This window comes from Athene noctua, chromosome 2 (genome assembly GCF_965140245.1).
Source record: "Athene noctua chromosome 2, bAthNoc1.hap1.1, whole genome shotgun sequence".
Classification (NCBI taxonomy): domain Eukaryota; kingdom Metazoa; phylum Chordata; class Aves; order Strigiformes; family Strigidae; genus Athene; species Athene noctua.
Window position 1 is genome coordinate 9,314,537 of NC_134038.1, and position 24,192 is coordinate 9,338,728.

The 24,192-nt window shown below is 43.4% G+C and overlaps 1 protein-coding gene across 1 annotated transcript in view; it reads left to right on the forward strand.

Moving 5' to 3' along the window:
- The window catches only part of NDRG1 (N-myc downstream regulated 1), a 74,298-nt gene that overhangs the window by 25,364 nt on the left and 24,742 nt on the right, over positions 1–24,192 (forward strand). Inside the window, exon 2 of the mRNA XM_074898403.1 lies at positions 21,765–21,843. Coding sequence (XP_074754504.1) covers positions 21,765–21,843 — 79 coding nt within the window. The remainder of the gene's footprint in view (positions 1–21,764; positions 21,844–24,192) is intronic.

The window sequence follows — 24,192 nt, forward strand, 5'->3', positions numbered from 1 at the left end:
GAGCACTCAGGGCTTGAGATGTTTGCAGATGCTGTCCTCTGTGCAGTGTCTAACTCCAGTTGGATCCATGTGATGATAAAACCTACAGAGGAGCCTGCTCAGTTCCTCCGGGTATGTGTAGGCTGAAAGGGCACAGGGTGTGAGCTTGACACCCAGAACCTTGACTGCCCACACAATTGCAATTTTGCTCCCTGGCTCTGGTCTGGCCTCTTCCCAGGAGCTGTCATCAGGTAGTATGGGAGAAGACCATGCTCCAGCCTACAGAGTCCCTCAAGGCTGTCCCATCAGGCTCTGCATCCTCCTATACACTCATACAGCCCCACGTACACCCCAGGGTCCATGGATACCTTCAGCTTCATGGCACAAAAACATCACTCTGGTGGGTTGCAACACCACCCTTAGATTATTTCAGAGCCTTTGAATGAAAAAACACATTAAAAAAATAATGATCATGTCCTAGGACCACAGGGACACCACTTGTAGCACAGAAGAGAGCCAGGGCCAAGTGCCATACAATGTGTTGGAGTCAGTCTGACAGAGGGCTGGTCCTAAGACATGAAGCCTGAGCCAGGCCACACCACTTAGTGTCAGGGCCAGAGACTGGGTTTTGGCCCTTTTATATTTAGCAGTATGGACACAGCATTTGTTTGAGATGCGGCTCACACAGGCCAAACCTTAACACCAAAGCAGGATTTTTTTGTGACTCATTTGATTTGATAATCTGAAACAGATTTACCATGTCTTGTTGAACAGGGAACAGCCTTTAAAGCTATTAAATGAATGAATTGCTGATTTAGAGCTGAGTGTTTGTTTCTGAGCAACTGTTTTGAAATGGCTGGATAAAAGTCTAGTTTTGCTGCAAGAGCTGCAATCAACTTACCTATTGCTCTCTTCTCCTGTCCCTACTCCCTCCATTACTTCTTCCTAGATCTACACACCCAGTCTTTGTGAATAGATGCCTAGTGACCCCTTACACAGGCTGTAGCCAAAAACTGCTGTTTGTGTCCTATCTCCTCTGTTGCACGCTCTTCTTTAAAACTTCTGTAAGGAGTGAACCAACCTCTGTCCTCTCTGCCAGAACAGAAGGGAGGGGAGAAACCTGAGATATTTGTTTCACAGGTGTTTGTATTTTACATCCAGGAGCCCAAGACCATGAACGTGCTCCCAGGTGGTCCCAGGCCTGTTGGTGTGGACAGCTCTGAGTACACAGTGCCAGCCAGCAAAATCTTTTTGTGCTTCTTTGACTGTGGGTTCGAAGCTGTAAGAGCAGCATTTAAAACCAAAATCTTTAGAAAATAGCTGTAGCCATCTAACTGATTGCAAGTGATACATGTCATTTAGAGTCTTGCAGAACCAGACTTTCTTTTAGTTAATTGCTTGGCTGTGTTACTGCTATGTAAATGTGTGCTCAGGGCAAAAGGACTTATACTTTAAAGTGCATTTTCAAGCAGAGGGCACATGACATTACTACATTAGGAAGATTAGACAATGATCAGGCCTTTTATCGGCTCTTCCTTATCAGACATAAGTGAGGACAGAGTTCTGGCTTGTTGCTCCTCGAACCCATAGGCACTCACCAGCCTGTTTTGCTTGAATTCAAGCTATCATCTCAGCCTTGGTGGGTTCAAAAGTTCAGCTGAGATGTGAGTTGGATGTTCCTTCAGAGAGGCTGTGAAAAAGGGAATGGGAAGGATTCTGGTACACACACATGTACTTGTGCCTATGTATTTGTGTGTATAGCAATGCCTCAGCCAGACTGAGTGGGAGGAAGAGGTGAGGGGGAGGGAAGTACTTTCCAGATTTCTAGCTAGTAGAGGAACTTCTTTAAAAATATAATAACTAAAGATGGTGAGTAATGGGAGAGAGTGGAACACTCGTACTTCAGTTTTGGAGCAATTTTGCTCAGCCAAATAATGACCACAGAGAATCAAAAAGACATCAAATGGCATTTGGTGCCTTCTTCCCTGGTCAGTACAGGAGTTGCAGGCATGTCAGCTGATGTGATCCACACCAAAGTGTTTGGAATCAGGAGATTTTCAGGCTTCCAAGTCCTGCGATCTCTTGCTTCGAATGGCCTAATTTCAGAGAGCACACTCATACCCAGCACCTCCTTGGTCACATCTTTCTGCTAAAGAAAAGTTGCTGCAAAGTCTGTTTTACATAAAAAACTTAAAGTCTCCTTCAAGTTGTTTGTGCAGCCCCCGAATGAGTTCTGTTTGAACATCCCTGATGCTGTGCCTCTAGGGTGGACGTGAGCAGGGTTTTTCCTTGTAATGCTCGAGTATATAGAATTCTAGTATGTGAAAGCAGCTTTTATGAAAAGACATTTACAACTTTAAAGTATTTCTTTAAACTTGTAATTGAATTCGACGCAGAGGACAGCAGTTGCAACTGATGGTCAGATTCTCCCCACTTAGTAAATGGGGATGGAGAGTCCTGGCACCCCAAGGCAGGCAGATTAAGAGAGGATTACACATGCAACAAGTTGTAGATGACCAACTGTGGGCATCAGCTGGGCTCTGTTAAATTCTCTACCCATCCAATGCTTCAGAAACTGAATTAGTTACCTGTGTAGCCTGTATTCTTGTAGGTAATTCTGGTAAGAACGTTTGAAGAAATAATGTCAAAGGGTAGTGCCAAAGGCAGCACTTTCTAACTGTTTTCCTTCAGGCAGAGCAAACCCATTCTGACAAACGCAAAGTTTCTTGCTGAGAATGGGATGGATAAGGTCACCTACTTCTGAGAGAGCTGAGGAAAATCCCCCCTTATTTACAGCCTTTCAGTATTTCATTTCTCCTGCCTCTGACTGCTGTGTAGGGTTACAGCACTGCTCTTAGTTCACAGTTAAAACAAGTCTCTCTACTTCCTTGCCTACTCATAGCTGACCACAGAAAGAATCAACATGAATAAAAAAAGAATAATATCTCATGCCAGCCCAGTAAAGCTACATCTGTAAAGGAACTTATTGTGTTTATCTGTATGCTTAGTGGAGATTCCTAAAGAAACAAGCCCTATACAATTGTACACACAGGCGTGTACATGTGTGTTTAACAGGCGGACAGGTCTGAAGACTGAAATTTTTCTCCAGCAGGACTAAACTCATGCAAGGGGCTATCAGGCACTCATAAAACCAATTCTTTGATCTCCCAGCAGCCCCAAATAGCTTTCTGTTTAGACCATTGGACAAACAAGAGGGCGGGTGAGTAGCTGGTCGCCAAGCACATCCTGCTGGGGCCGTCAGCAAGTGCATGGATCCTCATGGGCCACGGCACACGGTGCTGTACTGCTGCTTCTGCCCAGTGGCAAGCAGGTGACAAAGATGTGAAACACAAAGAACACATGTGAGTAGACAAATTGAAATTACGTCAGGACAGATAATTAGCAGCAGTGTATTACACTTTGATTGTGGTGAATGTGCAAGCTGGATTCACCTGGATCCCCTTAGTCTGAAATGCAGATACCACTGAGACCTTTAAAACCCCTGTTGGGCTGCCACCAAATCAGGGAACAGTTTTCTTTACCACTTGATGTGTGTGAAACTCCTGTCATCCTGGGAAAAGGAGTTGCTCTAGCTCCTAAGTGAAACCCCAGTTGGGATTTCTTCCCTCTTTCCTTATCCTGTGCAGAGTCCCTGCTGGCTTAATCTTTGCACAAAAGATAGCTTTGAAAATGGAGTCTCTCTTCATGAATTCTTGGTGCAAGAGACAGATTTTAATCCAGATATTGCAATCTGAGCCTTTTCTGTTTGGAGGAGGAATGGAAGTATGCGGCAAGTCCCAATTCCCCTTCCAACTGTAGCAGGGATATGAAACCTTCTCCCCGCCTTCGTAATGACATCTGTGAGCTGCAGAACAAAATTCTTCCTTTTTCCTGGCTGGCTTGATGAACTTTCGTTATTTTTACAAAATGCCTTAGCTCCAACAGGAGAAACTGCAAGCAAAATGTTGTGCAACGAGTGTGTAACCATCCTGTAGACCGTGGATGAGACTTTTTCCTGGTAAGCAGAAGAGCTGTGTTCAAACACAGTATGGTATCTGAAAACAAATCCCTCAGATGCCTGCGTTATCTGTGGGTTATGAACTGTAAGGAAGTACCAAAGAAAGCACTCACTGACCATAGGTATTAATCTCTTGGAGAGAATTTACAGTCAAAAACCTTACATGGAAATAAACATAAAATCTATTTTAGACCTTGTCTCTCTTGGCTTTTCTCTTGGCTAGTTTTAATATTTACTACTCATCATGCTGACTTCTCAGAAACCCAGTTCTTAGACACTTAGTTGTCCACACGCATTGGACCAAAAGCCTGAGTGGCAAATGCCGGGCTGGGCAGCCCTGTCACTGGGCAGCTGAGCCCTGCTGTGGATTTAGCTCACAGATTCCACCCCAATTAACAGAACTTTCTATAGAAACATTTCCCTTGGGAAAATGTTCCACCAAAAACCTCCTAAAGGGATATACCTATTCAAAAAACAAAATCTCCATCCCCTCATTCACTGCATGAACTTACAGATAAACCCTGGTTTTCTAAAATATATTAAAAAATCTACTTCCTTTGCAAATGGCAGGAAGTTCATATTGCAAGACCAACTAAATGACTCACCCCACATCTATGCTTTTGCTGAAGCAGATAAACCTGCCAAAAGCAGTTTCCAAACTGGAAATAAGTACTTATGTGGGGATATGAATAACATCAGGAAAACCTCTGACAGGGGCATGTGAATCTGCAATCTGTGGTGTTATTTATTTATATTTTTTATTGAGGTCAGTGCCCTTGGTTCAAAGCTGCATTGGATAATTTTTGGAAGGATAACTGATTCGTATGGCTACATGTCAGCATCATCAAGGAATCCAAAGGCAACAACAAAAGGCTGTAGTAGTATAAAATTCCCAGTGGATGGGGTGTGATATTTGGTGGGTCACACAGGGAGTTCTTTTTACATGAACCAGCAAACATCAAGTATATTTTTCATAAAACATGTAGCTTAATCCAAAATTACCCCTGCTGTATTGTTAGTGAGAACAAGGGAACACCCAGTTACTTTTGCAGTGACTAATAATATTACCATTGCTTAAATGTAAACAGTGTGCAGAGGTCTTTGTAAAGAAATGCACAGTATTTTTCGCAAAAAATAATGCTGTGCTCCTACATTATTCAACTCTTTTTCCTTCTTTGTTGCTGCAGCACAACCACTGAAATTTCCTGTGTTAATGCTGGCATGGAAAGAAATGTAATGTCAAAGGAAAGAAGAATAGTCTCATAATTAAAATCTGTTTCCACAGCATTGAAATCGATGGAATTGCTACCCTTCAGTGGACTTTGGATCAGGTCTCTAGTCTGGTGGTTCTTCATTTGCACCACACTCTTTCCCCTGGAGCCTTGTAAGCATTGATTAGTTAATGGCTTTAAAGTGCTATTTAAATGCTGAAATATTGTTACTGCCAGGTATTGGAACACATAGGCAGGCATCTGCTCAGCACATACAATTAGTCTTTCTCTAGCATGGAAGTATGACATCTCCTCTCTTTCTGCAAATGTGTCTTTGTGTGTGCGTATACCTACAATAAACCAGCTTAGTAAAACAAAACAGAACAGTAAATCAAAGACTTGCTTACTTTCAAAAGTCCTGGAAACCTATGCTGTGATCTCAATCAAGTGAAAGCCACAGAGAGCACTGGGGAGGAGCTGTGCTTCCAGGTTGGTTTGAGCAGCCTGTTCGCTGGTACAGGAATGGACATCTGTGGTCGGGCAGCCACCCCCTACAGAGATGTTCTTCTGAAAAGGACAAGTGCATGCCAGCTGGATAAAGCTGGTTTATTACATAAAATAATATTTACAGTAAAAATTCTCATTAGGTTTTCAGTGGGCCCATGTGGGTGGCAGTTTGTCTTGTCTCCCTAGCACAGTGGCTCCTAAAGTACACACGTCTGTACACGTACAGATACTGGTACATGAGCCACTCAGCTGCTATGGGAATGTGGTGTGAGCAGTCGTGCAGCCCAGCACAGGGTGAAAACTCACTGAGGCTGTGCCTGTTGCATTGTCAGCAGTGCCACTGTGGCAAATTAAGCCTTGAAATTCCTGTTTTCCCTACCTGACTTCTAAGTAGACTTTTTCAAGCAGAGGGGAATGATGTTCCCCAAGCTTTCAGCTGTGCTCCTTTCTGGCGCACGGCAGGATCTGGCTCTGAGAGTACAAACTTTAGCAATTACATCTTCCCATAGTAAAATACTTCCTAACTTGGATTTTTGGAATGATTTCATTTTCTTTTGCAATCCACCAATCACCCTCAAAAGACACTGCAAATCACCATGTTATTCTCAGTCATAAGTAGCAAAATAGCTGGGAAGAGTGCTTGAGCTAGTGAAGGCTCAGTTTGGATGCACACATTCCCAGGCTTTCCTACTTACGTGGGCTAGCAACTATTGACTCCTGGGGGCTTCTACCTGCCTGTCTCCAACATTTTTGAGGGTCTAGCACTGCATGTGATCTACATAACAAACCAACTGCAAAGGTCAAAACAAAAGAAAATACTTCATTCCAGTTCTCCAGTTTGTTCCAGACTCAGTACTTGTTTTTACTGCAAAAGTCTGTATTTAGTGCACAGGGAACAGTTCATTCAGTTTTAATGTCTGGAGCTTTCAGCCCCTTCCCCAAAAAGCAGCCAAGCACAGCAGACTGAAAAACTGCTTGAGGATGGGCCAAACCACACAGTTCAGACACTGACCCAGATCTGTTTTCTACAGGACTGAACGTTTCTGAGCTAGGATTTCGTTTCATGGTCAGATGAAGGAAGAATTAATCCTTTGGAAAATTAGTCAAGCCCATCTTCTTGTTCTAGCATTTGCACTTGTTCCATAGCTTTAGTACGCTGCACTAGGCAGATCTTCCATAACACACAGAGCAAGCCAGTGATCTGATGACATAATTTTGAAGATATGACTTCAAAATGGGCTCAATTGCAAATGAAATTATTTGTGATGGTTTCATTGGTTTCCTGGCCTCACAGTTTAAAATTTACACGAAAAAGGTTAGGCCTTTTATGATTCAGAATACAAACAAAGCACACACAGAGCAATGAGTCTTAGAATGACAAATGCTTCTCTGGTGTTGTTTCAGAAATACTTTCCAGCCTTGCAGACATTAACTAAACAAAGGTAAGAAAACATGATAAGAAATTTCCTTTATTCTACGCTTAGTAATACGACAGAGTTATTGATGCACAACATGTTCTCCTGTCATTCTTGGTGAAAAAGGAACTGGTCTTCCAGAGTTCTTTTTCTGAGGGCAGCACTTTCTGACTCAGGTGCAGAAGCTGGGTTAGGAGGAGAGAAGCTAATATGCATTTGAACAGCAGCAAGCTTTTATAGACTGGACTTAATAAGCTTATTGTATAGCTGAGAAAACAGAGGCAGAGAGTTTAGCAGATTTCAGGAATCTCTGGTTTCCTCTTCAGACCACTGCATGAGGGAAAACAATAACATGATGTGGATTTCATCAGTTTGGGTCACAGTAACCTGCCATAAAAGTGAGGCTGTTAAGTGAAATCACACACATGGGGTCAGCGTGCTTTACAGAAAAGCCACAGAAAAAGCAGCTGAGGCTGTCACAGTTTAACCAGCCCCTTAGCGGGTGGCTACACGCAGAACTGTGTATATATTCTTTACTCAGCAGGCCAGGGCCTCTTTTTGGAATAAACGATTAGCTGCGCTGCTTGCCAAAGAGTTGTTTGTTGGGAAACTCACACAGCACTTGCAGCACCCGCTGCACCCTCTGAGCTTCAGGAGAAATGTGTCAAGGCATTATTTTCTTTCTACTGCAATTAGAGCTCCTTCCCAGTGGTCCTGTTAATGGATGTAATGAGCGATTCGGGATCTGGTGAATCGTAGCGCGCATGTCTGCAGGATTCGGACCACCTGTGCCGGGTCGCACTCCTTGGCTGGGACGTTCCCAGCACGGCCAGTCCTCGGTCCTTGGGCAAAGCCCGTGCCCGCACTCGACGCTCCCCACCACACGGTCCGACACCCCTTCGGCAGGCAGGGCGGCAGCTCTCGCCCGCTCCCTGCTCCCGCAGCTTGCCCGGGATGGGGGTGTCAGCGGTGAGGCCCCCGCGCTGAGCTGCGCGGACTGGAAAAGGGGGGGCGGGCGCGGGGCTTCCCCGCTGGTACTCAGCGACCCTCCGCAGCCCCGGCACCCGCCACAGGCCGCTGCGGGCGACGGGGCGGGCGGAGCCCCGGGACGGGTGGTGGCCCGCCCCGTGCTCCCGCCGGGGGCGAGGCGGCGGCGGCAGCGGGCAGCACCGCCCGGCGGGCGGGGCGCGGGCTATAAATCCGCCCCGCGGCGGCGGGCGGGCGGTGGTCGGAGCGCGGCGGCGGCGCAGGGAGAGTGGTACCGCGGCAGGTAAGGGAGGGTCCCTCCATCCACCTCTCTCCCCATCCACCCCCGCGGACCTCGCAGCCCCTCAGAGGGCGCATCCCTGCATCACCCCCCTCCTTTTTCGTATCAGTAAATCCCTTTCCCCCTCCCTCCCCCTTCAAGCAGGGCTTGCCGCCGCCGGCGGAGGAGCTGGTGGCTCTCTGCGGGGCGGTGGCTGCGCTGGCGGGGGGGAGCGGCCCACGGGGTGCCCCGAGCCGTGCCCCGGCCCCTCTCGGCGGGGCGGGGGGGGCACTGCTGCCACCTCCCGGGGCTCCGCAGCGGCGGGCCGGGCTGGGGACCCGCCGTGGAACGAAGGCACCTACTTTTCCTACGGAAGTTGACTCCTGCGCTTGTTGCTTGTGTCTCTCTGCTCCTGCAGCGCTGCCTTGGATTCGGGCAGAGGACAGGCTTGCCTGGTGTCCAGGCTTTACTAGTCAGTTGTTTGAGCGCGGTCTGCACGGGATGATAGGCGCGGTTTGCCGCCTGTGTTTGCAGGCGCTGCCCGCGTTCAGAGCGTCCCGGCGAGGTCTGCAGGGCGGCAGAGCCAGCTGCTGGCTCCGATAACACTGGTGATTTCACTTCTGCTGGGGAGGATGTTTTGGTTAGTGCTTTCCATTGTGGTACGGTTTTTCCTATGAAACACTTGCAGACCGGTATTGCTCACTCTTACCCGCTGTTTTATAAAGACCACGCTACCCGATTTTGCACCCCATGCCCAGAGTAGGGCTCCCTTCAGGCTTCAAATAGAAGCATCTGCCAACCAAGTTATTTGGACATTTTTCTCCTCAGTTGTCTGTTTAAATAGGAACTGTGCCTTGAACCTAGAAAATGGAATTGTAGTGAGCATGGAAAAGGTCAAAGACAACCTGAAGTTTTCTGCCCAGATTCTCTGCAAGGTGTTGCACTGTTTTGACTTCCTCTGTCTTTTTGCCAGTTTTTTTTTGTGTGTGTGTCGAGGTGTGTTAAAGATACACAGCTGCTGAAAAACTTGCAGTTGAGGGCAAGCAGTGAAAATAGCCTGTAAACAGGAGCTATCAAATACTTCAAGTAAACATGTGAGAAGCCTGCCTTCGTCTTTTATAGTCTTGGCTGTTACAGGCATAAATTACATCAAAACTTCAGCCAGTGGCATTCAGCTGGTGCACTTTGATCTTGGCTCTGGCAACATGTTTTTTTAAAATGTTGTGCTCTTTTAACCAGAGTCTAACATAGTTTGACATAGAAGGACTGTGTTTTTATCACAAGTACTTGAGTAAACAGCAGGCAGCTAATGCAGTACAATGTCCTGTGCACAGCAAGAATTTAATGACTGTGGATGAAATGGTAAAACTCAGGAGTAGGTGCAGCAAAAACAGTGTTCCTTAAAGGGTTGTACAGTTCCCAGAGCACTAATAATCTCTGTGCCCTTGAAGAATAATGCATGGATGTGTTCACGGGAAACACAGATGTAGTGAAAACTGGTTTTAAGGTAGTAATGAGAGACTACTTAGGGTGTGTATGGTTTCTGTATCTAACATTTTTCAGTGTAAACTGAACAGGTGCCATGGTATAATGGTTTTGGGCAACTGGAGACTGCAGCGTCTGAATCTGAGTTCCTTGCACTGCAGTTCAGCAGATACCTGGGATGGGCTGGATTTCAACTTTGAAACCTTTGACCCAAAATTTCTACAAGCAGTGAACCAAGAGATGAACACATCCCCTTGCGAATGGACACTCTGCACATGGCTGGCTTCGGGCCCAGCTGGGGGAGAGGACTCTAGATGGTCTGGACAAGATGGGCTTTTCATTTGTTTCCCTTAGGAAGAAGGGTTTGTGTACTGATTCGCTACATTCTTTGGCCACTTTACCCAAGGTGGCAGCAGGCTAGAGATGTCAAAGTGTCAGGTGTCCACAGAATTTGGCAATAGCCAGAGAAGTGTCACCCGCTACTGAGGGAGGGCTGCCATGTGTGCCTGCCTATGTTTGGGAACCAGCATCTGCACCACCATAAAACAGACTCTTTAAGTTTTTCCGTTTCTGCCCTGTACAATGGCTTTTTTGTTCTTGCCAAAATAAAATGGAATGCTAAGACTGTGACAGATCATCTGGATAGATTGTATGAATGCTCAGTAAAAGCAGCAGGATTCCCCAATTTTCTTTACTCCAGTGGGAGATATTCTGCTCATTGAATATTCCTTTTTGCACTATGACAGTTACATGGGGAGATTACAGTGCGTCTTGGGAAATGCTTTGACATGGGAGACTAGTCCTTAAAAATAGTTATAAGGCAGTTGAGTAACTTGCTCTTGTAGTTCAGGTGGGATTAGCAGCGAACTGCTGTGAGAAAAATTCTTTGATACAGAGTTTTAAACCAAAGTGATTAATTTGTTTGACAGAAATGTAACATACATCTTCTCATGATGAGTTTAAGGGATTTTGGCAAACTTCTAACTTGTCATAGAAAATAGTGGGTTTTTTTCACTTAACCTCATTAGAGCCTGAGAATCTGTTGCACAAAATGTGGAGCATATATGTAATGAGACATTTCCTACTTTTATTGTCTCAAAATAAGACAAAGAGTGAAAGAAAAAGAACAAAAGGGGTGAAACTGTCTTGAAGCTCTTCAGAATAGACAGCTAGAAACTGTGAAACTCTCAAAAATAATACAAATTCGAGTTGTGGTGGATCAGCAATGTTTACATCATGTGTATAGCTGGAAGCTTAAGGCACCAGAAGCCCCTTTGCTGTCAGGGGAGAGTACAGCCTGGGAAACCAATAGTCTGAATCAGCTCAGTCCCAGCAGTCTGCAGCAAGAATGAGTTTCTCTTGTTTAACCAGTTGAAAGGAAGACCTTTTGAAAACTAGGAGATACAACTGCTTGATATTAATAGGGATGAAATGCTGGTTCTTGAGATGAAGTATGACTTCCACTTGACAGTTTGTTTACATCTAACTTTAATGTTGTGTCACAGCACCTAGAGGTCTCAGGCAGAAGTACAGAAGAGCCCGCTTTGTCCTGTCACAGTTTCACTAAAGAACTGGCATTGTATGTAGACTGCCCTTTAGATTCAGCTTTTAGGTGTAAATTGTAAGTTTACCTGCTGTGTGATGGTGCTGCCCTGCAGCCTTCTCAGTGAAGAACTTTCCTGGACTGTTGTGTGGGGAGTGGATCTCCAGCTGTCAGCTGGTCAAGGAAACTGTAGTTACCTCCCTGCCCTCTGTCAAAAGCTCTGTCCCGAAAGTTACAAGTAAGTTCCTTGCTGGTACTGCAGGGTCACAGGAAATACTCTGAAGCTGTTTAAAAGGCTGACAGTAAGGCCAGCCCATTTTCAGGTTTGGTGGTGCGTGTTGCCACAGATGACTAAAATCGGTGTTAGGGCTCTTAGAAATCAATGGCAATGAATATAATGGCTATTGAACTTGGTGTTTCTGTCACATGGTGGTATTTTTTTTCCTATCTGTGTCACTTCCAGTGCCCTGGGTGACTTCAGTGGGGCAAATCAGCAGGAGGTAATCCCTATTGTTAATTCTCTTTGGCTGTGGAGTTGGAGCAGCAGTAAGGAACCATTCATAGCTTCTCCTGAATATGTCATCATGCATCATCGAAGTGTTATTATGACATAATTACACTCAGTACCGAGCGTCCCTGAGAATCAGTGCCATTATTTGCCATTTAATCCAGCACAGCAAGTGTGGAGTAAAAAGAAAAAAGTAAAGCCTGCAATTATCCAAGTTTCAGACTCAAATGTGCAAGCTCCTGTGTTGGATGATGAGGGAGATGAGTTTAGTTTTACTTTTAGCTAAGAGCTGCTGCAGGATCAGGCCTGATTTGTTTCCCAACTGGCATGAGAATGTTGTCTTTGGATAATGCCCAACGATTTGTTGTCAAATGGGGTGTTCTCCACGCGGAGGGGCTCAGCAATGTGCTTGCTGATGCACAGCTGGACTGCCTATGCTGATGAAATTTTCCACAGCTGTATCTGTTTGTACAAAGCAGGATGTATGTCAATTTTACTGCTCTTACTTTGTGTGGCTGATCAGGTTTCCTATGTTTCTTTTGGGTTTTGCACTACTTCCTTTCAGTTAATTGTCACAATTTTAATGTATCTTTTTCATCTGTCAGTCATTTTTTTTTCCAGCTACCAGGAGAAGTTGGTCAATGCAGATCTTCCTTTTCAAGTCCTGTTTTTAAAACTGGATATTCACTGCTTTTCCAAGCTTTTAAGTGACTGCTTCATGTCTGAACTAAGTATAACTTCAAAAGTATAGCTTTTAGCTTTTTTCTACCATGAATGTGTAAGGCCTGTCTGTGAGTACTGTATGGATGATGTAAAAACAAATGGAAAGAGCAAACCTTAGAACTTAGTGCAGCATGAAAATCTAATTGACCGTAAAACAAATTTTTCCATGTGCTTTCAGCCATCCCTTGTATTTTGTGTTTGTTTTTCTGTTCTTGCCATTTCACCGCTCTTACAACTTGACTTCTTTAAGAAATTCTAATTTTTTTTTTTTTTTAGGAAGCAAAAACTAAGTGATAAGGTTCTTTAATCTGTAATTCCCGTCGTGAAGACTGTACGTGGAGGCACTGGCGTTCAAAGCAAAAGAAGGGTCATATATTTTATATATGTGTTTATTGGTAAGGATAAGGTATAATGGAAAAGTAATCAGCAGAGTAGAATGTAACTTTTAAAAGAACGTTTATTTGTGAACACAGTAAGCAGACATCCAGATGGGAAACACACTGTTGGAGGAAGGAAGGATTGCTCTTGCTGTGGGTTTTTGGGTTGCTTCCTTCAGGAAGCTCGTGTGCACCTTGTTAAACTAATGATGTAACTTTCCTACTCCTGTAGTTCTAGAGTGCTCTAAACATATTTTGTATATATTGCATGTAACATATCCCTGCTAAATTTTAAGATGCATTTGCATCCTTTGACAAAGTTGCAACATACTGGGTTGTGTGATGAGTCAATGAAATAGCACTGCAGAGTTTTGTGATGACCCATTATATTATGACAAATTCAAAATACTAATCTTTTTTCCTAGATGAATAAATTTAAGAGCATAACATATTTTTTTTCCCATGTGAAACATAGTGAATTTTATGAAGCTGTGTATAAAATACCAATCTTATATGAAAACTTGGGCATGCATAACACCAACTCATCTTGCAAACAAAGCCTGGAAAGTGATAACTTAAGTTCTCTGCCTGATGTAATAGGTGTTAACCTCGAGCGTGGATGGGTAAGGTTTTGAAAGAAGTCAGCTGAGGATGGAGAATTGCTTTTTGCCCACTTTGAAGGATTTTGAAGGGCCTTATTTTGAGAAGCAAGGAGTGTTTTGGCACTGCATGGTGCTGACTTTGACACTCCCTCAGCAGTCCCATCTGTTGCCTGTTGATACAGGCAGGAGTGTGCTCAGCCCTTAGAAAGATCATATTGTATCTCTGGGTACTGAGGCTTGCAAGCAATGGAAGACTGTTACCCACATCTAGTCCAGAATAGTTCAGTATGTGCAAATGCTGAAATTTGGGTAACTTACAATGGGATTCTCTTCAGAAGAATGAAAAATGTGTTTTTAACACAATGGCCATTTGTACAAAGTTTGAGTCCAGATTAAGATACAGAATCCTAAAATTCATCCAACAAAGGGTACTGGGAGCTCACAGGAATAAAATAATACCCATAAATTATACTTTTCTCCTCAAAACCAACCAAAAACCCTCAGACACCTACCACCAGAGATTTCAGCCCAGACATTTTGGCAGGGATTATAAAGAGAACTCATAACAGCAGTGAGCAAGCAAATTTAATAGTTGGTAGAATGAGTTGTATATGTACTTAGAAGCTCTAACTCATATAGTAGGACCTAATGAATAAATGTAAATTAAGATACATCATCACCTTTAGCTGTGATGTTTTGTAACTTAAGTACTCATCTTTGCAACATCAACATGGAAATGCAAAACGTGAAAAGAAACCACTATACACTTGCAAGGATGAGACCTAGAGAGCCAGACAGTATACTCAGAGATGAGGTGTATTATGAGCCTGTCCCTTCTGGAATAATCCCAGTATGTTTTTGCTTCTAAGTTGCACAGAACCACCCACTTCTTGAAGCAGTTGCAGCTGGGCAGAAGCTATGAACTATTAAAGCATGGCAGACTGAGGAGGGGGTGGGGAGCATGGCCTGACACTGGTGAGCTGCAGGAACAATAGCCTGTTTCTTGTCTCTTTTAGACTGCAATCTTTGTGGCAGAAGCTGTCTCTTCCATGTTATGAAATGCCTAATGCATTTTTTGCAGCATTTGTTATTTCCTCTGCCCCCAAAACCCAGCCTAGCACCCAGGTGCAAGGCAGGTGTTGGGTTCTGTAACAACGCATTGCCTTTAATCTATGCTTAAGACCTTTATGTTTGCAGTCTGTTGGAGGAGTGGGACGGATGCAGAGAAGGATGCTGGGGGAGTGCTGTAGCAGTGGAAGGAGACAGGCTGGCTTGGTAGGGTAAGAAAAGGAAGCTTGGGAAGGCAGCTGATTGCTCTTCAATTTTTCCACCCTGCAGTGCTGCCACCCACGGCCCGGAGTCGTTTAAAGCTAGAGGACAACGTTGGCACCAGTACAAATGGGCATAGGGTTTTTCCAAAAAAACTTAGGCTGCCACTTGGATGTAGGATTTCTTATGAAAGCCCTGGGTTCCCATACCTCCATCCTGTGCCGTGACACTCTGCAACAACTCTTTGCAGCCATGTCAGCAGTGAGTGGTGGCTGCCCGAGGAGGGAGTTTGAGATGACAGCACTCCTCATAGCCAGAGAGTCCTGGGAATTATTAGTATTTTTAATCTCTTAAAAGAAACTTCACATTCTTGGAGATAACCACTTTTCACAGAGGTATGACCAGAAGCAGTTTCAGGTGCCAGATGCTGAAGATGGATTTCAGAGAACTTCATTAGAATTTGTAATCTGTCCCTTACGGAGTTTAGACATCATAGTGTAGGTAGTATTGGGGATTGCTACAACAGGAAAAAAGCTCTAAACCATTGCAAACTCTCAATTTCCCTGCCAGCTAGGAATAGAGTAGCTGCTCATTTTTTGGGGGATGGAACACAACAGGGGTGTCCAGCACAGGGGAGATGGGGACAGCAGGCATGTCCTTTGGCTAGCACGCCAACCCACTCACAGCCAGTTTCTACTCCCATGAAGCATGGGAGGACCCCGAGCTTTCCAAGGAACATTCTTCATTGCGTCCCACAGCGAGAGGATTGTGCAAGCTGGTTTCAACAGTTTTCTTGCTCAACATCTGTGCAGTAGACAAAAGGGTTGCTTCCAGCTCACTTTGTTTTGATGCTACTATCAATGTGCAGCTGCCAGAGTGGATCATGCCTGTGAAGAATAACCAGTCCCTGGGCTGAGGAACTGGCAGTTTAAAAGCAGTGTCCAATCCCAAGGCGATAGCAGCTGAACAGCTCTGCACCCGTACATTCATCAGTGCCAGTCGCACAAGCAAAAAACATCCAGAAGAGAAGGACTGGAGATGAGCCTGGAGATCTTGTCTCTCTAACCGCATGGGTATGCCAAATCCCCAGGCAAGCATAGCTATGAGAGACACTGTGGACCTGCACGTTGTTCGTGGGAGCCTGGTGGAATCGGCTGCTGGCTCTGGCCTCGTAGTTGTCTGTGTGTGCCTTTGCCCAGCTGTTCCTTGGCACAGGGCTCGAGTGCTTGGCTAAAACATTTTAGTTTCCTAATCAGATTGATTAGCACATAGCATAAGTCTAAACTTAAAAATGGCTAAAACTTTAAGTCCTTCTTGGTTTTTGGCTTTGATAATCACTCTTAAGCTACACTACGCTCCTAAAAATGCATTTTTTTTTCTGGATGCCAGCCCTGATTTTCAGCTAGAGCCTTCAATAAAAAATGCTGGTGGAATAGCTCATAAAGGAAGTTGAAAGGAAATAAAAGCAAATTGGTATTGGTTAGAAACAAACAAAACAGTTATTAAATTGAGTATTGTCAGTGTGCTGAGCTTGAAGAGGGCTGGCTGATGGTGATTAACAGCACTTCTGTGAACTGGAGGCTGTCAGGCATAGTTGTTTCAGGTCACTGATATTATTTACTTTAATGCTTTGGTTCCTGACCTTTTCTGATTTGAAACTTTAGATTATTTAAGGATTACACTTCCAAGCTTCCTTTTGTGTCAGGTTATTTGCTTTTAGTTGCAAATTGAGATAATCATGTATAACCAAAGGCTAAGGAAACCCAGAGAGTCCCAGGTAAAATGTTTTCAACTTTTGACACTTGCTGCTCAAACTGTTTAGTCAGATGCTACTTAACTGTCAAAAGTAATCTGCTTTTTATAAAGCTGAGGACCTGCTATGAAACCTCTTCGGTGATTTATTGTGTGGAACTGTCAGAGAAAAAACAGTAACTCAGTACACAAAGGACCTCGTGATACCAGTGCCTGTAACAGAGTAGCTTAAACAGGGCATAGTGTGGGCAGATGCTTATGCATGAACTGTTTTGGATGCTTGCAAAATCCATAATTTTCAAATGAATCACAAACAGGAAGATTATAAAATATCTGAAATGTAAACTGCACTTAATGAGAGCATGCACTGTGTACCGTAACCATTTATGGGTGTTATTAACTGATGTCCATTTTTCTCTGTTTAGGAGACAAGTTTTTTCAAGCTGCTCTCCAGTTTACAGTAACCATTTTTTATTTTAGGGCCAGTCAGACTACAGTATTTACTGTTAATGACTGGAAGAGTTCTGATTGACGGTATGTAAGGCTCAAGTGCTGTTTTGAGCATCACAGTAACTTTCCTTGCTTCATTGTCAAAGGCCTGAGCCGCTTGGTTATTTTTCTGACCTGGAACTGATGGAGATCTTTGCCAATCAACTTCTGCAGAGCTCTGGAGATGTCTTGGCTCTCTCCATTCTTGCCACATCCCTGCTGCTTTAACAGTGCTTGGAGCTGCTGCAGTTGTGCAAAGGCTCAAATTGCCCCCCCTGTCCTTCCTACCTGCTCTGGTGCTTGAGCTCTGAAGACACTTGTGGCTTTCAAGGGATAAAGTGCAGAGTGATGTGGCTGGCTTGGTGGCACCTCCCCACATGTGCCCCTGGAGCCCAAGTCTTGTGTGGTCCCTCTCTCGCCAGAGAGCAACACCAGTGCTTGGGAGCTGTGACCCTCAGTGCCCATGGCCTTCTCCCTTTTTGCGATTAGGTGTTTGAGTATTTAATCCCATGTGTAAAGTGATTGCTGTCCCTTCTGCTTGGTCAGCCTGCAAAGATGGCAGTGCCATCAGGCTGCTCTGGTGAGGTTACCCATCTGTGTATCAGTAGTCAAAAGGAGAATAATCTCTGCTGCCAGTGTTTAAACAAGCTGTTTTGAGGAAATTGCGTTCTTTAGGAAATGCTCAGGCAGGAGTCTTTTCCGCTTCTTTGTTTTTCATGATAGCATGTAAATAAACAACAGTTGGGTATGAGGACAGAGGTATATGCTGTAGAGCTGGTAGCAGTTCCCCCAGCCCTTCATGGGTGTGAGACCATTGTGCTTGATGATGCACTGGTGGCACAGACTCGGACAACCGTATGTGTGTCTTCAGAAGAATAAAATTTGGAATGAGGGATCTTTCAGCTTGTTTTGCTTCTGTGCATGGAATTAATTTGGTCATGTATTTTAGGATTACCTAATGTTTGGTACTTGCGATTGCAACATTGCTGGTGTTTGAGGATGGATGACTTGATGTGTGGCTTCTTAGCACCATTGTTGGGATCCCTGTTGTGCAAAGTCAGGCCACACATCCATCCTATGCCCCCTGCTGCCAAAACAAGACTTCAGTGATGACTGTCCCTCTAGCAATGATGCAGAGACAGGGAATATATACTAAACCTTTAAGAGCAAAGTAATCAGTCTCAGTAAAATCATTCCTGAGCTACTAGCCTTGATTATGGCACTTGCTCTGGTGGTGTTGGAGCAGTAGGTTTGGGCTGGAATGGGTGCAGAAAAGCCTCTTTGAATTAAATTAGTGAACACAGTATTGCACAGATGACTTTATCCTTCCCCAATACCCCCATGGCTTCCTAGAGGCTGGTTTGATGCTTTTCCTGCTAGGCAGCAAATAAGTTTTAAAGCACTTTGCCAGCTGCTAAGGTGACTTAAACTTTTATTATTAGTTATAAGTATGGTTGTTTTAAAACTTAATCTTCTAAGCAACAATTGTAACTGATACCTGGGTTCAGGGTGGGGGGTGTCTGCTGGCTGGAGGTGGCTTGTCCCAGAGAGGAGAACTTGGGACCTCTTAGCAGGCTCAATTGGCCAAGTAGAGTGAAAAAAAAGTTGTTTTTCTCCAAGTTGGCAGCTTTACACTACTGCTTGCAGATATAAATGAACTTTGTCTTTTGAAGACTTCTGTGAGGCAAGTGCTTTAGAAATGTGTATAAAGGAATGCTTGTATGGTTATCTATTTAGGAGAGAGTTAGGCAGTTACATTAGCTTCAAGCTGCCCTGTCACATAATGGGGGGGAAACACAAAGCACCTATTTAGAGATTATTAAATTTGTGCTGAACATGGGTGGTACAAAACTACTTCCCCAGCATCTTTCTTTTTGGAAAATAGGATGTTTTTTACAGTGCTGTCAGATAGTAGGGCTTTGCTTGCCAGCTCTCATGAATAGCATGTTGTTGTGGCACCTTATCACAAGGTTGTGTCATGGTAGGAATGTTTCAGGTATTCCTGATGTAGAGAAGGAAAACCCAGAGCTTGGAAATACCTGATTTGAAAACATTATGTGGCTCCAAGATCTGGTATCTTTCCAAAAGTGAGAACTTAGTACACGTTGGGCTTTTGTTCAGCAGACTTTATGGCAGTCGTGTAATCTGCTGGTCAGCACTTCCTAGAGCTAGTTCTTTCGGAAGCATAGAGCAACACTTTGAACTATTATGAAAACAGGATTGTTTTTTAAGGCTATAAAAGGCATCCATCTTGTTCTTTTTGGCACAGTTGGGTTTTTTTGGTCATTTGTAGTCAATGCTCTGAGTCCCTGAAAATCTGAAGCTATCCCATGTAAACAACTTTCTTCCACAAACACTAGCTGTGGCTTTGTTCCCTGAGTTGCTTCTTACTGAAAAACTGCAGGGGACCTGACTTCTTACTTTCTTCCCCTATAGGCAAAACACAGAAAAATCTCTTGCACTTCTAGTCCTTATTGCAGAATTAGGTGCAACATTAAGGTACTATTTCTGTTTTAACAGAATTTGCTCAATTGGGCGGGGGGGGGAGCCATTTGAGTTAGATGCAATTGCATGTAAATGTTTTCAACCTCCAAATATTGCAGCAGAGTTTATTTTGCCTCTGCCATGCACAACTGCTCACTGTGCAGAATGGCACATTTCATAGATGGCCAGAATTACGAAAATACATAACACTACTAAAATGTCACTTGCAGTTGCTTGAAATTCTGGCAGACTTGTTTTTTGCTTGTTCTTTGATTAAAATCTGTAACGGGCAAAACTTACTGGAAAACATGGATAAAAAGGGTGAATCAGAGTGAATGCCAGAGAATTAACTCTGTCTTGACTCTTCTGACTATTTAAATATCTCTGGTAGCTTATTCTAAATTTGGATTACAAGTTACTGGCAAGGGGGTCAGTTTTGTTTCTGTCTCCATGCCTCAGGTGTTGGGGTTAAATATTTATGAAGTGTTTCTCTAAGCTTAAAATACCCAGTCTAATTCTTTACTGAAATCCACCCATTTGTATAGCCAGCAAGAAACTGTTTGCACATGCATGGAGACCAATGTTTTTTTCATCATTAACTTTCTTAATTTGTGTTTGCCACTTCATAGCTTCCTGTAGCATCCATCTGTCTTGCAAACTTTCTGACTAGAGCATTTTTGCCTAGGTAGAAGTGCATTGAGCTAACCCATGAGGCAGAATAAAACTGCTGCGGCTGCCACTGCCAGCTCCTGGGTACTCCTGTGGGTTTCACAGCCCATCCTGAGCACCAGGTCATTTCTGTAGACAGGGCTGATTGATTGGCTTAAATCAGATTAAAGTCAGGAGGTGGGTTTAAAGAATTGATTTAAATTTTGTTCTGTAGTTTTATGCTTATCTTCAGGAAAATTGTTAATAATTAAAATGTTTGCAGTTACACTTCAGTCAATAATTCCTAAATGTGTTTCAGTCTTTTGGCTTGCTTTATGAATATAGTTACTCACATGCTTCACTTGAGATAGTTCTAAACTTTTCTTAAAAAGTAAATAATTGATTTGTTTTACTGTTTTGTAGTTAATAAAGTTCCAATTTTCTCCAAAGATGCCCAAAGCCCACATGATAAGCATTTTTCCATCAGACCAAGATATGTAACAAACATACTTTGACTTCTGTATTTGTCATCTTGCTGTTAGAACAGTCCTAGTATCTCTTGAACTGTTTCTGGTCATTCATGAGAGCTTTGCAGGGAACAGTCTTCTGCCTCTGGCACCTTTTCTTTGTCAAGAGAATAAAAACATGCTGCTCTTCTCTTTAATTCCTGGTTTGGACTGATATGGTCACTGAACTGAGATGCTTGTTGGTCCACATGCCAAAGATGCTGTGCACCTGCAACACAACCTGCTGCTCCATCTGCCATGGCAGTTACCTCTTCTGGGCTTTGGCCGTATCTGTGTTCCCAGTTGAAGCCTCTCAGATGAGCACTCGGTGTCGTGATGCTGGTCCTTTCCTAAAACAGAATAGAGCAATCTTGTTCCTAACTCTGTTTTGAAAATAGTATTATTGCGTGCACCTTGTTGGCTTTCACTTATGGGAGTATCTGTTTTTCTTGGTACTGTTTGTTTGTTCAGATCAATGAAGGTGTTTCTGTCCCAAAGAATGGCATATATCAATCTGAGAGTAAAATTATGCTAATGAGTGTCCAGTTCAGTTTTCTTACAGTAAAGATCTGGGAGAGGGATACTGCATTGGAAAAAAAGAAGAAAAAAAAATTAGAGTATTCAAGCTGACGTCAGAAGGTGGTTGTGCAGATTTGGCTATGCCTCCTTTCACCTGTGAAATTACAGTTCTCATGACTCTCTGTATTGATCCCTGCCCTGTTTCCTTCAACATTCCCTGTTTTGAAGCTGCCAAACTTTTGTTTGATCTTGCAGCCTTAATATTTCTTTAATCTCTTATTGTGCAGGCGTGTGTATATAAATAATCAGGGGAGGCATTTTACAAGAGATTCATAACCTTCTTGCAATCGTCTTTTAAACTATAACCTGAGACAGTGGGTCACCGGGGGGGGTGGGGGTGTGTGTGGGTGGAGCAGGATCTTATTTGTTCCTGTATTTAATCTTTGATGCAAGCTGAGAACAAATCTTTTTTCATCTTTGCAGATATCAGCTCCTGACCATGTCAACAGAGTTCCAGGATGCTCACCTTGCAGAGGTGAAACCTCTGGTGGAGAAGGAGGAGGTAATGATTTTAAAGCTTTTTACAGCTTATGTTTTATTTCAGGGTTGCTGTTGTAACTGTACATATGTTCTTAGATTAGTTCTAAAATACTGCACAGAAGAAACAAGATAAACTGGAGACAGAATAAGAGTGCAGTTTTTTAAGTAATGCAAAACTGAGCCTTAGTTATTTTCTCTTTCTTGGTCTTTGGTTTTATTCTTTACTGCCAGTCTTGTAGGACTTTTTTTTTTCTGAATAATGACAGTTCTGGGTGTCTTTAGCTGTTTTGAATTATGTCAATTGGACAGTCTCATGTACATCCGTCTATACCTGTGGACTTCTCAATGTAAAGATACAAACTTTGTTCTGTCAGCTACCTTTCAAGGAGGCACAGAGCAAGCCTTTGTTTCTCATTTGGGCACATCTGAGTCTGGAGGTATGACTGTGCCCCGTCGAGTCCTCTCTGATTGCACTGAGCTATGAGTTACAGCCTGACTGCTACCAGGTCTGCAGCTGGCTGGGTCTGCAGGAGCCACAGCCTTCCCTCTGGGGTTGCACTGTAACAATATCCTAGCCTTTTTTTGCTTAATGTTGTTGTACTACTTTCCATTTGGTTTTGCACCATTTTCTTCAAAAGTCTGCCCACAGTATCTGGGATCAGTGGCTGTTTGACTCTTTGGTGGCAGCAGTACTCGGTGCTTTGGTATGTTCATGGCAAATTATTCACTGGAATACATGAAGAAACCTCTCAGCTTTTTTCTTTAATCAAAACTAAGATTTTTCTTTTGGTCTCAATGATTGTAATTCTTGACAGTGATGTATATAAACATGTTGGGTATTTTCTCATTTTCTGCACTAGAAGTATTCATTGCTCTATCTGCTACTTTTTTATTCCCTACCTCTTTTGCATAAACACTTCAGAAAATCATTTCCACTTGTGACTGCAGTGAAATGGCTAGAGCAACTTTAAACACAGCTTCTTTGCCAAGGACACTGCATGAAAGCAGAGCTTGTTTGGATACCAGTGAATGCAGCACTCAAACTTCTCAAACTAAGATCCCTTTTTAATGCCAATATTGTTCAGTAGTATCAAAGCAAAGGAGATACTAAGCTGAAGCCCTATGGCTTGAATTTTTGGTAGTGAAAATGATATTGAAATGCCCTTGCTTCAAAGTTCAGAAATATCTTAAAACACTGATTAATTTCATGGCTTTCTGTGGCACATAGATCAAAAGTTGGAATCTTGACAATGAACCCTATATGCTTTTATTAATGATGTTACTTTAAATTTTGTCTGTGTGGGGAAGCTAGCACAGACTTTGATTTCCTCTGTGGGCATTCTTAACATAGATGGAGGAAGTTACGTAATATATTTTGAGAAAGTGGAAAAGATTGCCCTGAAGGACACTCAGCACTTACTAAGGTTAACAGTGGAGCTCGTGTTGAGTGGGTGATGCCCTCTGAGGCTGCATCCTGGCTTGTGCTTTGGTTTCTTCTACAGCTGAGTTGTGAACATTGAGCTTTATTCCCTATGCTGTCTTTACAGATTCCACATATACTTACTTCTTGCAACTCCAGACCCCACTGGAACAACAGTGTATGAAACTAGTTATGCTAAAAAGGTCCCGAGACCAACAGTATAGTAAGATTAAAACCCAGCATATTGTCTAAAGCTAAGGCTGTGTAAAGTGACTTCCACAAGCTCAGTCATCTCTTCGGCTACTTTTTTGTATGTAAAAGACACTGTAATTGCCTAAAGAGATGACTTTAGAGTCCTATCATAATTACAGGTCGGACTGCAATGCTTTGAGGTCCACCATCTGAGACCATATTGGCAAAGACAGCAGCTGTATTGCTTACGACCTCTTCTGACGTTAGTTTACCTGGGTATCTGGGACTGAGTGACCTCCTTGCCAGGATCCTATTCCAGCTTTACTTTTTATCTTAATATTTTTTTCAAGCTTTGGCTTCTGTCATACTCTCCAGTGTGAAAAACGTTGTCCTGGCTGCTCTTCCCTCTGTTTTCAGCCCCCCAGTGGGAAATACAAGTTTGACTTCTTCCTTGTCTTTTCATAAAAGGAGGTGACTGTAAGACACTTCTTGCTTTGAAGTGATCAGCCTCTTAGACTGTTGAAGGTGGGGAGGATGTCACCTAACTCCTCTTCTGGTGGAGATCCTTCACAGGCATAGGAGCTTGGTAGTAATAGTGATGGCTGGTCATGGGTTAGAGCAAACCCCTGTGTCCAGCCAGCCTCCCAAACATAACAAGGCCTAATTTTGGCTAGGATAAAAAAAAAGCCTTCCCACCTTCCATATTGTGTAACCAAATACCAGTAATGACTACTTAACTGAGTTGCAAGTGCTCTTTGT